At 28.4% G+C, this 16,258-nt stretch overlaps 1 protein-coding gene across 1 annotated transcript; it reads left to right on the top strand.

The window, feature by feature from the left end:
• The first annotated feature begins 10,429 nt into the window (after positions 1–10,429).
• Positions 10,430–14,447, top strand: LOC126909356 (uncharacterized). Its single transcript, XM_050691769.1, has 2 exons — positions 10,430–10,538; positions 13,874–14,447. Exon 2 carries the CDS (start codon positions 13,905–13,907, stop codon positions 14,445–14,447), a length of 543 nt encoding a protein of 180 aa, XP_050547726.1. The 5' UTR covers positions 10,430–10,538; positions 13,874–13,904.
• Positions 14,448–16,258: the final 1,811 nt, after the last annotated feature.

Below are 16,258 nucleotides of genomic sequence, written 5' to 3'. Positions count from 1 at the left end.
TCGCAACGAATATTTAAAGATCTTTAATTTGGTATAAGTTTTAGTTTGTCAAACGACCTGGACACTTTTGAAAATTAAAATAAAGTAATTTTTTTGTGAACATTTTTACTTATGCATATTTTTCATAATAGAACAAATGTCGGGAAATAACCATATTTTTTTATAATCTACTTCACATCAAAAGCTTTAACTTGAAAAATGTTAAAAGTCGTGTGTCATTTTGGAACATTTTTAAAAATTGTGTTAAAAAAATTAAATTACTTAATGGAATGGGTTTTTTCAAACCCTTCCTACTCTCAGATTTTTAGTGATACCTATTAAAATTTCATTAGGAGTTTTTAAAAAAAATATTTAAATAGTTATAAATGTATAAAATAATTTTATAAATGCCTATTTTTACAGTTACTTAATTTTGAGACATTTTTAAAAATGTTCTATAATTAATCAGTTATTTTTAAAAACTCAAGACTGATAGTTTCAAATAGAATAAAATGTTGAAGCAAAGACCAAAATGATCAGTCTAGTGAGAGCTTAAAATTATTCATTAACACAAAAAAAAAATACGTCATAATAAAACCATTATCATCTTACCTTCGCATCCAAACAAAAATGTCTAAAAACTAATAGAACTAAAAGCTATAGATGTTGAATAACTGTAGAAATATTCAATAGTTCTTATCAAATAAATTAAAAATTATTCGCAAATTATGATAACAATTGAATTTGTTTTAAATTAGATAAATATTAGTATTAAAAAATGTTAATAAATAAAAATTCAATATTTTTAATTATAAGAACACATAATCCATAGTTTAACCTATTCAAATAATTTTATTTCAACTATAATTTACCCATAATAATAATTTCAAAAATTCAATTAAAAAGATAAAGACATATTTGAATGTTTTATTTAAAGTAATTACATTTAGATTGTCTTTAATATATTATAGAATACTAATGTTAATTTTTTGTATTATCAAATTAGGAAATCGTAAATGTCAATTCATGCTGTAGAAATTATATATCTGATACGGCAATAACCAGTGAAAATGAAAATATATATGAAACAGAATATTATTCTGAAACCCAAACCGACAGTAAAAGTGTATCAATTGTGACAACATCAAGCGGTGAAGATATTTTTGATATCTTCAACAAGTATAACAGACGACAACTATGTTCATTCTTCCAAAAGAAGGGATTGAACGATTTGGAACAATTATATATCAGTTACATTGAAAATAACGACGAAGAAAGTAGATGCGCATTCCAAAATGGATTATATCAATATTATAGTTATAATAATTGTATTGACGATGATATTCTGGAATTAAGAAAATTATCTTCATCTAAACTTGGAATGTCTGGTAAATTATCTTTAAAAAAAAAACTTAAGGAGAAACTCTTAAATAGAACAAGTGAGAGTAATAGCTCAGATTCTGAAGAAAACTGTAGATTAAATAATATTGTCAAAACAAAGAAGGGCAAAGATATATTCAGAATATTACAAAAATACAGTAAAGATCAATTGTGTTTATTCTACAAAAAAAAAGGCATGAATGATGTTGAGAAACTATACTTAGACTACGTACAAAATAATTCCGATTCTGCAAAATTAATTGCATACAGAAGAGCTTTGTATAAATATTATACACAAAATAAATGCATCGATACCGATATTGTGGAATTGAACGACATCGTTAACTCTGTTAGATCAACAAGCTCTGTCAGTTCATCAACCTCCAGCTCTATCTCAAAGAGTGTGTCAGTTAATGTAGTTAAAACATCAAGCGGAGAAGATATTTTTGATTTATTCAGCAAATACAACAAGGATGAACTATGTTCCTTCTTCCGTCAGAAACATTTAACAAATCTTGAAAAACTTTACTTGGCATATTTACAAAACAATTCTGATTCTGCTAGGGTTTGTGCTTATAAAAAGGGATTGTACGATTATTATACACAAAATAAATGCATCGATACCGATATTGTGGAATTGAACGACATCGTTAACTCTGTTAGATCAACAAGCTCTGTCAGTTCATCAACCTCCAGCTCTATCTCAAAGAGTGTGTCAGTTAATGTAGTTAAAACATCAAGCGGAGAAGATATTTTTGATTTATTCAGCAAATACAACAAGGATGAACTATGTTCCTTCTTCCGTCAGAAACATTTAACAAATCTTGAAAAACTTTACTTGGCATATTTACAAAACAATTCTGATTCTGCTAGGGTTTGTGCTTATAAAAAGGGATTGTACGATTATTATACACAAAATAAATGCATCGATACCGATATTGTGGAATTGAACGACATCGTTAACTCTGTTAGATCAACAAGCTCTGTCAGTTCATCAACCTCCAGCTCTATCTCAAAGAGTGTGTCAGTTAATGTAGTTAAAACATCAAGCGGAGAAGATATTTTTGATTTATTCAGCAAATACAACAAGGATGAACTATGTTCCTTCTTCCGTCAGAAACATTTAACAAATCTTGAAAAACTTTACTTGGCATATTTACAAAACAATTCTGATTCTGCTAGGGTTTGTGCTTATAAAAAGGGATTGTACGATTATTATACACAAAATAAATGCATCGATACCGATATTGTGGAATTGAACGACATCGTTAACTCTGTTAGATCAACAAGCTCTGTCAGTTCATCAACCTCCAGCTCTATCTCAAAGAGTGTGTCAGTTAATGTAGTTAAAACATCAAGCGGAGAAGATATTTTTGATTTATTCAGCAAATACAACAAGGATGAACTATGTTCCTTCTTCCGTCAGAAACATTTAACAAATCTTGAAAAACTTTACTTGGCATATTTACAAAACAATTCTGATTCTGCTAGGGTTTGTGCTTATAAAAAGGGATTGTACGATTATTATACACAAAATAAATGCATCGATACCGATATTGTGGAATTGAACGACATCGTTAACTCTGTTAGATCAACAAGCTCTGTCAGTTCATCAACCTCCAGCTCTATCTCAAAGAGTGTGTCAGTTAATGTAGTTAAAACATCAAGCGGAGAAGATATTTTTGATTTATTCAGCAAATACAACAAGGATGAACTATGTTCCTTCTTCCGTCAGAAACATTTAACAAATCTTGAAAAACTTTACTTGGCATATTTACAAAACAATTCTGATTCTGCTAGGGTTTGTGCTTATAAAAAGGGATTGTACGATTATTATACACAAAATAAATGCATCGATACCGATATTGTGGAATTGAACGACATCGTTAACTCTGTTAGATCAACAAGCTCTGTCAGTTCATCAACCTCCAGCTCTATCTCAAAGAGTGTGTCAGTTAATGTAGTTAAAACATCAAGCGGAGAAGATATTTTTGATTTATTCAGCAAATACAACAAGGATGAACTATGTTCCTTCTTCCGTCAGAAACATTTAACAAATCTTGAAAAACTTTACTTGGCATATTTACAAAACAATTCTGATTCTGCTAGGGTTTGTGCTTATAAAAAGGGATTGTACGATTATTATACACAAAATAAATGCATCGATACCGATATTGTGGAATTGAACGACATCGTTAACTCTGTTAGATCAACAAGCTCTGTCAGTTCATCAACCTCCAGCTCTATCTCAAAGAGTGTGTCAGTTAATGTAGTTAAAACATCAAGCGGAGAAGATATTTTTGATTTATTCAGCAAATACAACAAGGATGAACTATGTTCCTTCTTCCGTCAGAAACATTTAACAAATCTTGAAAAACTTTACTTGGCATATTTACAAAACAATTCTGATTCTGCTAGGGTTTGTGCTTATAAAAAGGGATTGTACGATTATTATACACAAAATAAATGCATCGATACCGATATTGTGGAATTGAACGACATCGTTAACTCTGTTAGATCAACAAGCTCTGTCAGTTCATCAACCTCCAGCTCTATCTCAAAGAGTGTGTCAGTTAATGTAGTTAAAACATCAAGCGGAGAAGATATTTTTGATTTATTCAGCAAATACAACAAGGATGAACTATGTTCCTTCTTCCGTCAGAAACATTTAACAAATCTTGAAAAACTTTACTTGGCATATTTACAAAACAATTCTGATTCTGCTAGGGTTTGTGCTTATAAAAAGGGATTGTACGATTATTATACACAAAATAAATGCATCGATACCGATATTGTGGAATTGAACGACATCGTTAACTCTGTTAGATCAACAAGCTCTGTCAGTTCATCAACCTCCAGCTCTATCTCAAAGAGTGTGTCAGTTAATGTAGTTAAAACATCAAGCGGAGAAGATATTTTTGATTTATTCAGCAAATACAACAAGGATGAACTATGTTCCTTCTTCCGTCAGAAACATTTAACAAATCTTGAAAAACTTTACTTGGCATATTTACAAAACAATTCTGATTCTGCTAGGGTTTGTGCTTATAAAAAGGGATTGTACGATTATTATACACAAAATAAATGCATCGATACCGATATTGTGGAATTGAACGACATCGTTAACTCTGTTAGATCAACAAGCTCTGTCAGTTCATCAACCTCCAGCTCTATCTCAAAGAGTGTGTCAGTTAATGTAGTTAAAACATCAAGCGGAGAAGATATTTTTGATTTATTCAGCAAATACAACAAGGATGAACTATGTTCCTTCTTCCGTCAGAAACATTTAACAAATCTTGAAAAACTTTACTTGGCATATTTACAAAACAATTCTGATTCTGCTAGGGTTTGTGCTTATAAAAAGGGATTGTACGATTATTATACACAAAATAAATGCATCGATACCGATATTGTGGAATTGAACGACATCGTTAACTCTGTTAGATCAACAAGCTCTGTCAGTTCATCAACCTCCAGCTCTATCTCAAAGAGTGTGTCAGTTAATGTAGTTAAAACATCAAGCGGAGAAGATATTTTTGATTTATTCAGCAAATACAACAAGGATGAACTATGTTCCTTCTTCCGTCAGAAACATTTAACAAATCTTGAAAAACTTTACTTGGCATATTTACAAAACAATTCTGATTCTGCTAGGGTTTGTGCTTATAAAAAGGGATTGTACGATTATTATACACAAAATAAATGCATCGATACCGATATTGTGGAATTGAACGACATCGTTAACTCTGTTAGATCAACAAGCTCTGTCAGTTCATCAACCTCCAGCTCTATCTCAAAGAGTGTGTCAGTTAATGTAGTTAAAACATCAAGCGGAGAAGATATTTTTGATTTATTCAGCAAATACAACAAGGATGAACTATGTTCCTTCTTCCGTCAGAAACATTTAACAAATCTTGAAAAACTTTACTTGGCATATTTACAAAACAATTCTGATTCTGCTAGGGTTTGTGCTTATAAAAAGGGATTGTACGATTATTATACACAAAATAAATGCATCGATACCGATATTGTGGAATTGAACGACATCGTTAACTCTGTTAGATCAACAAGCTCTGTCAGTTCATCAACCTCCAGCTCTATCTCAAAGAGTGTGTCAGTTAATGTAGTTAAAACATCAAGCGGAGAAGATATTTTTGATTTATTCAGCAAATACAACAAGGATGAACTATGTTCCTTCTTCCGTCAGAAACATTTAACAAATCTTGAAAAACTTTACTTGGCATATTTACAAAACAATTCTGATTCTGCTAGGGTTTGTGCTTATAAAAAGGGATTGTACGATTATTATACACAAAATAAATGCATCGATACCGATATTGTGGAATTGAACGACATCGTTAACTCTGTTAGATCAACAAGCTCTGTCAGTTCATCAACCTCCAGCTCTATCTCAAAGAGTGTGTCAGTTAATGTAGTTAAAACATCAAGCGGTGAAGATATTTTTGATTTATTCAACAAGTATAATAGACGTCAACTATGTTCATTCTTCCAAAAGAAGGGATTGAACGATTTGGAACAATTATATATCAGTTACATTAAAAATAACGATGAAGTAAGTAGATGCGCATTCCAAAATAGATTGTATCAATATTACAGTTATAATAATTGTATTGACAATGATATTCTTGAATTAAAAAAAATATCATCATCTAAACTTGGAATATCTGGTAAAGTGTCTTCTTTAAAGATGAAAAGAAAATTACTTAAATCTAAATCAAGCAGCAGTAGCAGTTCTAGTGAGAGCAATAGCAGCGAATAATCACTCTCATGTGTGATAAATTGTTATTGAGTTTTTAGCATTCTCAAAATTTTATTTGTTATTATAAATAAACTGATTTATATGTAAACCTGTAGTCTTGAATTAATTTCTACCCTATTTTATCTTATTAACACTATATCATCAGCAAGTAATATTCACAATGATATCTCTCTTTGTATTTTTCTCGTAATTTCATCCATCACTATAATAAATAAGTAATGTTTTAAAGCAGAACCTTGGTGCAATCTTACTCTTACCCTAAAATGTTTTTTTACTTTGCTCATACTTGTTACTCTGTCCTAATCATATATATCCTCTATCATCGTTCATTTTCCATGCAAAAAACTGACACGGCCCGCATCGCTTCGTTATACACGATGCCCCGCGACTCGNTGACACGGCCCGCGTCGCTTCGTTATACACGATGCCCCGCGACTCGTGCCACCTTTATCAGCCGTCGCCCTACTATGAGTATTTGACTGACCAACACCGCGTGTTATACGCTACGGTGCAAAGTCCAGCAAATGCCGCACGGCCGACGACGACCCGCCGCAAATGGTGCGAGAGTCTTCCTCCCGCTGTGAAAGCGACAACGTCGACAGCCGAACCGCACCCGCGCACCGTCGCCTACAACGCTGCTAACCATTTTGCCGTCCAAGGATTACGCCGAACATCGCGTCGTCGACGCCAGCGAAAGTGCCGCGATATTATGCGAAGATTATTATTACTGTGTTTATCTTTTCGGTTTGTTTTATTTTTGTTAACATAATCTGTTGTCGCTCATTTAATAAACGGCCCACGGGTCTCTACCCTCAAAACCAGTGTCGACCACATTTTTGCGACGCAAGTCGTGTCAAAACCAAACTCTTAAACTTCGTCTTACTTAATGCCCACTTGGCTTTTTTGCACAAGTGTTTATACATCATTCAAACTTCTCTTCTTTTACTCTTTAGCTATACTTTGAACTACTTTTTGTTACATTCTATAATTTTTTGAACGTCCTCATCCCATTAGGAGGTTTCCTAATTTCCTTGTTTCATTCTACTCCTAGTCTCACAAACAATCTCTTTTACAGTATTCTTGTCACAACTAGCAAATCTATTCTATACGTCATTTATGCCTGCCTTGACATTCCACACCGTCTTTAAAAACTATTATTCATGTCCCTCTTTATATTTCCCAACTACCGGATCCTCAATTTTTATATATTCTTTTCTCATTACACCATAACTTCATTACCAAAAGTCTATGTTGTGAAGTTACACTCTCGCTTGAGATAACTTTACAATCTTTTACTTTCTTCACACTCTCTCTCTCTTCCACATAAAATAATCAATCTGTGATTTATTACTCTCACTCTTAAAAGTTATATAATTTTCTTCAATCATTCTAAAATAAGTATTAACCACAGCAAGATCATACGATACTGTAAAGTCCTGGATTCTTTTATAAACTCTCCTCTCATTACCTAAATAATTTAATTTTTATATAAAACTAATTATATTGAGATTAAAACAAATGATAAAAAAATTGTGTAAAAAAAAATAATGTAAATTATTTTTAATTGCTCGACATGCTAAAGAAGTAGTAACTAACGAGATACTAGTTTACCTGATTATTATTATTAGTATTATTAGCTTTTGAGCATAAATGAATTTAATTAGTATTGGCCGATAATTATTTAAGAGTAATGTTTTAAGGAATTTTAACCATCGTAAGATAGAGGTTAATTTTAACATTTATACTGTTTAAAATGATTATTTTAAATGACACTGTTTATATATATATTATATACATTTAAATATGTCATTATTTTAAATAAATATTTAAATTTTTTTATATGATAATGCTGTTTTTCTAAATATGTAGTTATAAATTAAAACATATTTACAACGTTAATTGTACTGTATTGTAATCAAATAGCATTACATTATCTATAATGATTTTTAAGTATAATTACGAAACATAAAACAGAAATTCTTATTACTTTTTAAGAATAATTAATTATTAGTATATATATATATCATAGTGGTCCTTATTTAAAGAGGTCAAATTTTTTTGAGAAATTTGATAACGAGTACTCTAACTTTTGTTTTATATTTTAAGAAAATAATTTTGAGAAAGTTTGGTTGTGATAAGTCGACCTCTTTCTGTGCCAATCTATCAAAACTTAAACAGTGTTCCATCAATTAAATTTAAATTGTATAATTTGCACATTGGGATTCTTAAATCCTCTCTAATTTGTCTGGATCAGAAAATAGGGATCAATTACCGGTTATTATAACTGATCCCGACGTAGAACAACTTCATGGGGTACCAAATTTATCATCTGGGACTAGAAAAGTAATTTTATCTGCAGTGTATGACACGATAAATGAATGGAATATGTTAGTAAACGTCCAAGTATTTGTCTTTGACAGAACGGCTTCTAACAGTAGATATTCTAATAATGGAGCATGCATGCTACTGGAACAAATGCTAAACAAAATCAATACTTTTTTTTGCTTGTCAACACATATAGGAAATTATTTTTCAATCTGTTTTTCCCATACTCCAAACTAACAAAAATATTCGGTACCAAAATTCCTATTTTTAAGCGTTTCAAGAATGATTGAATGAGATAGACTAAACAAAATTTTGTACTTGAAAAAATATCATAGGGGTCAAAATAATATTGTAAAACGTAATTGATGAAGTTATAGTGTTTTATACATTAAACCAAAATCAACTTAAGGAAGATTATAAAGAATTTTTAGAATTAGTAATAAATTTTTTTTTTTTTTTGTGGGATACCACTTAAACACTAGATGGATTTGCATAAAATATATTGTTTGAAATTATTCACATTAAAAAAACAATCTTAAATGACAGTAACTAAGATTATATCATTAAGGTGATTTGCTGTTTTATTATCAAGTTATATATCAAATTTTCCTAATGCCATTGAAGCACCTTCTAATGGAGAGTTATTTTTAAAGATACTTGAAAACAAAAGGAACTTTTTTTAGTAAATATACATTTCTACAATAATGATTCAATACATTTTTATGTAACATTCATATTTAATTAAACACAAGAAAAATAAATGAAAATCCACTTCAACCCTTTTGAAGCACGGGAAGGGGTTAACTTATTACAATCAAATTTTCTGAAATTTATTTTCATAATACATAAAACAAAGTTTGAGGTACTCTTTATCAAATACTTTAGTTCAAAAAATGAGTACCAACCTGACATATATATATAAATTTTACTTCTACTTACGACGAAAACTCGTCATTACAATCATAATGATATTTTTAAATATTTACAATAATATTTAAAAAAAATTGTTTATATAATAAACACATATTTATTTATAATTCAATTTTTCGTTAATATAAACTACGGTATGGATCGGAAGGACATTTACACCTAAATCGATTAAATTATCCACACGACAACAATATCACTATTATTTTATTACTATACCTCAAAGTTATATACGGTAGACCTCACGCATATAGCTGTTGTCCAGAATGGTTTCTAGGGGCAACAAACCGATAACAGGACTGAGGTGGTACTGTGGTTAATATTTCTGATAACTATGCATTATTCTGTACTCATAAAATTCGAATACATCGTTATCACAAAATGAGTTAATCACAAGCAAATATATAATACAAAATATACGTTTAATTTTATATAATAATTCTGTTTTTGTAGTAACTTCTGCAAGAAATTATTAATATTCTCACGTTGAATCGTAATTAATTAAAATATATTTAATAAGTTTTTTTTATGAATTTTTAGACTGTTGAAAACTCAATTTTCTACAACACTAATGAAGTTGACTTGTGACAGGCCACTTAATTATTATGCTGCGTCAATCTAATTAAAACGTCAGGTAAATTATACATTTTTTTACAATTGTAATTTAAAATTTATAACACTAAACATAGTTTTAGAAAATAATATTACATAAACATTAAAATTGCGTTCTACAGTTATTTATGAGTTTATTACGATGAACTTCACAATTTTATATTTTTTAAATGTCAGATTGAAGTTTTTTACTTAATTTACATAAATATTTGCAAAGTAATCAATTCTTTGTTAATTTCACTCAAAATGTTTACTTTTAGATAATATTTTAATTATTTTTCGTTAATTCATGTGATAGGGCAAATGTTTATGTAATTTAAATTAAATAATACACTAGTAAAAACATTAATTTTAGAATTACAACTTTTAAATGGATTACGCTGAGGCAGAGANCGTAATTAATTAAAATATATTTAATAAGTTTTTTTTATGAATTTTTAGACTGTTGAAAACTCAATTTTCTACAACACTAATGAGGTTGACTTGTGACAGGCCACTTAATTATTATGCTGCGTCAATCTAATTAAAACGTCAGGTAAATTATACATTTTTTTACAATTGTAATTTAAAATTTATAACACTAAACATAGTTTTAGAAAATAATATTACATAAACATTAAAATTGCGTTCTACAGTTATTTATGAGTTTATTACGATGAACTTCACAATTTTATATTTTTNATTAAAATTGCGTTCTACAGTTATTTATGAGTTTATTACGATGAACTTCACAATTTTACATTTTTTAAATGTCAGATTGAAGTTTTTTACTTAATTTACATAAATATTTGCAAAGTAATCAATTCTTTGTTAATTTCACTCAAAATTTTTACTTTTAGATAATATTTTAATTATTTTTCGTTATTCACGTGATAGGGCAAATGTTTATGCAATTTAAATTAAATAATACACTAGTAAAAACATTAATTTTAGAATTACAACTTTTAAATGGATTACGCTGAGGCAGAGGAAATGAGAAATATATTCCCCATGGGATCAGTTGCTACTCAAAATAATATAGTAGCTGACTTAAGTTAAATTTTTATCAGTTTAATTTAGTTTCCTAACTAAATTTTTGTTTTTTTTAGCTTCGATGCAAAGCGGAGAAGGTATTAATTTTACTATGATGTGTTTTTTTTATTTTTATTTTTATTTTTTTTTTTTATGTCTGTCGCCACTTTTTCTCAGCANTATGAGTTTATTACGATGAACTTCACAATTTTACATTTTTTAAATGTCAGATTGAAGTTTTTTACTTAATTTACATAAATATTTGCAAAGTAATCAATTCTTTGTTAATTTCACTCAAAATTTTTACTTTTAGATAATATTTTAATTATTTTTCGTTATTCACGTGATAGGGCAAATGTTTATGCAATTTAAATTAAATAATACACTAGTAAAAACATTAATTTTAGAATTACAACTTTTAAATGGATTACGCTGAGGCAGAGGAAATGAGAAATATATTCCCCATGGGATCAGTTGCTACTCAAAATAATATAGTAGCTGACTTAAGTTAAATTTTTATCAGTTTAATTTAGTTTCCTAACTAAATTTTTGTTTTTTTTAGCTTCGATGCAAAGCGGAGAAGGTATTAATTTTACTATGATGTGTTTTTTTTATTTTTATTTTTATTTTTTTTTTTTATGTCTGTCGCCACTTTTTCTCAGCACTCACTGNTTTTTTTTTTATGTCTGTTGCCACTTTTTCTCAGCTCTCACTGGACCGATTTCTTTCAAAAATACGTCAAAATATCACAAATCGTATCTAGTTGAAGACATTACCCTTAAAAATTGAAAAAAATTCCCTCGTTCTCCACAAATATCCAAAAAAATTACAAATTTAAATATCGCTAATTTTCGAAATTTTTTCACTTTTTTTTCTTAAAACTTCCATAACTTTTAGAAAAATCAACAAATCTACATCNAGAAATATATTCCCCATGGGATCAGTTGCTACTCAAAATAATATAGTAGCTGACTTAAGTTAAATTTTTATCAGTTTAATTTAGTTTCCTAACTAAATTTTTGTTTTTTTTTTTCATCAATTACGCCATATTATCGTTTAATGCCTTTAATTAATAGACAATAATATGTATAAATAGAACTGCATATTTTATACATGATGTGNTTTTGAAAATGTTCCGGAAATACTGCGTCCTTTAAACATATATCAAATTAAAGCTTATTTTATGTACTACAAAATGAAAAAAAAAATTTATCCCGACGACCTATCTTCTATACGCAAATGGCTACCGTATTCAAAAATATGGTATTTTTCTATGAAAATTATGGGTTTTGTATTTTATTTTAATAGAAATTGATGTTGCTTTTGCAATTATCCATCAATTTTTTAAAATTAAACACTATCTACAGATTTGCATCGAAGCGTTTCTTATGATAGTGATTTTAATCACTGTCAGATTAAATCTATACTGGACCCAACTATGCAATGTCTCCACTATGCCGCGACCCCACTGTGCTACCGTTTTTATTTTTCATCAATTACGCCATATTATCGTTTAATGCCTTTAATTAATAGACAATAATATGTATAAATAGAACTGCATATTTTATACATGATGTGAATAAAATAACTTAATATTTAGTTAGACCTGGTAGTATTGATAAATATAATATATCTATGAATTTGGTATCATAGTTTACCCCCGAATTCACCCTAAAACTATAACCTCAATAATAGCACATTACACATAAAAATTTTAAAATGTGTGTATTTGTAAGTGTGATTAGGGACTTAGCAGTTTTGACTAGTTCAGACTTGACTTTTAATGTACATATTAACCTTATATATAACAAAGATTTGAGAGGCTTATGATTTTTAAAGGAAAATTTTTGGGAGTTATCCACTATTCTTTATTTATAAGTCTTATACAAAATAGATTGATTAACTTCGTCTCACGATAAATCTTTAAAAATATAAAAAATATCATAATTTTTCATTATTAGAAATTAATAGTTCCTATGTTTTTTAATTAAAAAAAAAAAAATTGTTCTCTCTCCTTTAAAGTAGTATCAACTTAAGTTTTTTTATGGAAACATATATGTTTAATTAACTTAAAAATAAAAAAATGACAATTCGATAACAACTTTAGAAGCAGTTATTGAAAAGATAAAACATTTTTATACTATAGTGAAAAGAGTATTGTGATTTATATATGATTCGAGATAAAAATAAACAGACCCGGTTTATATTTTTCTTATATTATTGTATGTTAAATCTTTTACTTATCTTTAAGCTATTTAAATATATGTGTCCATTTAAAAAAACTTAAGTCGATACTACTTTTAAAGGACAAAAAGGAGAGAGAGAACCCACTTTTAATTTTTATTTTTTACTAATAAATTTTACTTACTCAAACATGATATCCCGGGTATCCTGTGTAGTATTTATTAAGGCGAGCAAACTTATTGTTTTTATATTAAACACATTTGAAAAAAATCTGATGACTAAAAATAAGTTTATAGGAAAGCATATTTTGGTAATATTCTCTTATTTAACATTTGCACACTATTGCATACAAATATGATGTTGAAAATTTAACACTAAGTTAACCTTTCGTACTAATATTTCTTCAGTAGTTTAACATATATTAATTAAAATAAACATCAAATTTTTGTATTCCATATAATAAATTAAAAATAATTTCAGTAATTGAATTAATTTAAAATAGTATCACACACTTAAATCATAATTATTGAAACTTGAAACAAAATTCTTCTAGTAATGTAAAAAAATATGCACGAAAAATGTTTGTTTTTTTAAATTTTTAAGTTGTAACAGTTTTAATCTAGGTGTGCAATTTGATATTTGATTTATAACTCAATTGTAATTTATAATTTATAGAAGTTTGTACAATTTTTATAAGGACAAGTCAATGGAATTAAAAGTGCTTAATTCCAATCAAAACGGAACATTATTGATATTGCCTGACATAAGCCAATCATATCGATTACCAGCGAGCTTCTCTGCTGTGTATCTAACCTTGTCTTCCATGGCTTTTGTGTCAAATTTAATGGTACTCAGTGGTATACTAACTAGTGATAGACTGCGGTCTTCATACGCCGTACTCGTGTCTGCTCTATGCCTTCAATGTGCTTTGGATAGTGCTGTTAGCCATTTTTTGGTTTCCAAAGAACTTTTGACACTTGAAAGGACGCCAGAAACAATAACAACTTCATCTATAACGGATAATTCGTTTGCAGCAACATGCCGTGTTATCGCAACAATTACTTCAGCACTGTCTACGGTAGAACTTATTACGTTTGCAACTCTAACTTGTTTAAACACATTTGCTCGAACAAATTATATTTTACCATTGCCAGCTGCTGCAGTTCTATGGGCTGTCCCTTCTATGTACACTTACGTCATACTTACACCAACCTTATTATTTTCTACTAGATACTTTTCATATAGGTAAATATTTCAACTTTTCTTATTTTATTTATTTTATTTCCACTATAAAATCTTACTAATTAAAAAAAGACAGTAACATCAACAGTGAATGTACAATTGAGAGATATATTTATCTCTTAAAGTTCTTTGTCCATTAATATTTAGATGCTACTCGCATAATAGTATTACACGTTGGTTTTTTGAAAAATCATATATAATAATTATTCAAAAATATTCATAACAAATATACTCAAACATTCTAATTAATTATTATAAGTGGGAAACCAGAATTTTCCATCGGATGAACGGTTAATAATATTCTATCAAATCTATGTATTGCAATAGAAGTAAATATACATTCATTTTAGCTTCGATGCAAAGCTGAGAAGGAATTATTTTTACTATGATGTTTTTTTTTTTTTGTGTCTGTTACCACTTTTTCTCAGATTTCACCGAACCGATTTCTTTCAACGATACGTCAAACGATCACAAATCGTATCTAGTCGAAGACATTAACCTCAATCATTGAAAAAATTTCCTTCATTCCTCGTCAACGGGGAAAATCTCCAAAAAGATTACAAAAATAAAAATCGCTACTTTTCGACATTTTTTCAATTTTTTTTACTTAAAATTACCATAACTTTTTTAAATATGACAAAATTGATATAATTTTTTTTTTTTATAGATGCATAATATCTTTACCTATCATTTAATATATTTTTTTTATAATTTTTACCCTTTACCTGCCCACGGGGGATTCAAAATTTCACAAATAATTAACTTTTTCAACTTGACCTTTAAAAGTGTTTCGGAAACTCTGACACTTTTATATATATCTTCAATTAAAGCTAATGTAATGTTTCAGACTTTATTTTGTCTTCACGGTAAAAATGGCTACCGAATGCTATATTCGTATGAAAATTCTCGATTTTATATTTTACATATTAAAATTTATATTTATAAAACTTTTTGAAAAATGTATGGATCAATACAATTTTTTTATGCGAAGTAGTATTTATATACATCTTTCATTTGATATACTTTTNTTTTATGCGAAGTAGTATTTATATACATCTTTTATTTGATATACTTTTTTTTAAATCGGACTATTTCCCTTTATACGGGGGGTAGTTTAAATCTTAAAAATTCATATAGAAATTAGAAAGTTTTCAACCTAATTTTTGAAAGTGTTTCGAAAATACTGACACGTTTATATATATCTTAGATTAAAGCTTATGTAATATACTTTAATATACTTCAATCAAAGTTATCAACATCAAACATCAAAGTTATTAAAAAAATAAGATTTTTGTAAAAAAAATTCTTTTTTAATTTTTAATTTTATAATGCTATAATTTTTTGAAAAATATGTGGATTAATACAATTTTTTTATGATAAATATTATTTATAAACTTCTTTCATTCAGTATACTTTTTTTTTAAATAAAATCATTTCCCTTTATATATTTATATATTATAAATATATACACTTATAAATCATAAAACTTGTATCAGGATATAAATAAGGAAATAGGAGATCATGTAGCTCTTGGAATAATCCAACAATTTTTTTAAAATAAACACTTTCTACAAATTTGCATCGAAGCGTTTTTTATGATAGTGATTTTAATCACTGTCAGATATCATTATACTTGACCCAACAATGTCACGTCATCATTGTGCCGCGGCACCCCTGTGCTAGATTTTTTAATATAAATACAATTTTTCACAAACAGATTACACAATTTTTTTATTTATCAACTTGGCGATTTTCATTCACTGATGATGTTATCCTATACAGGGTGATTGGCTAACTATGTCTCACGTAATATCTTTA

This window comes from Daktulosphaira vitifoliae, unplaced genomic scaffold (assembly GCF_025091365.1).
Source record: "Daktulosphaira vitifoliae isolate Bord-2020 unplaced genomic scaffold, ASM2509136v1 Scaffold_293, whole genome shotgun sequence".
NCBI classification, from domain to species: Eukaryota; Metazoa; Arthropoda; class Insecta; order Hemiptera; family Phylloxeridae; genus Daktulosphaira; species Daktulosphaira vitifoliae.
Note: the sequence above shows the minus strand (reverse complement) of the source record. Positions and strands in the feature narration are given on the sequence as shown.

Bases quoted from the DNA above. Each gene is read 5' to 3' on its own strand.
- LOC126909356 (XM_050691769.1), top strand. From the start codon at position 13,905: ATGGAATTAAAAGTGCTTAATTCCAATCAAAACGGAACATTATTGATA.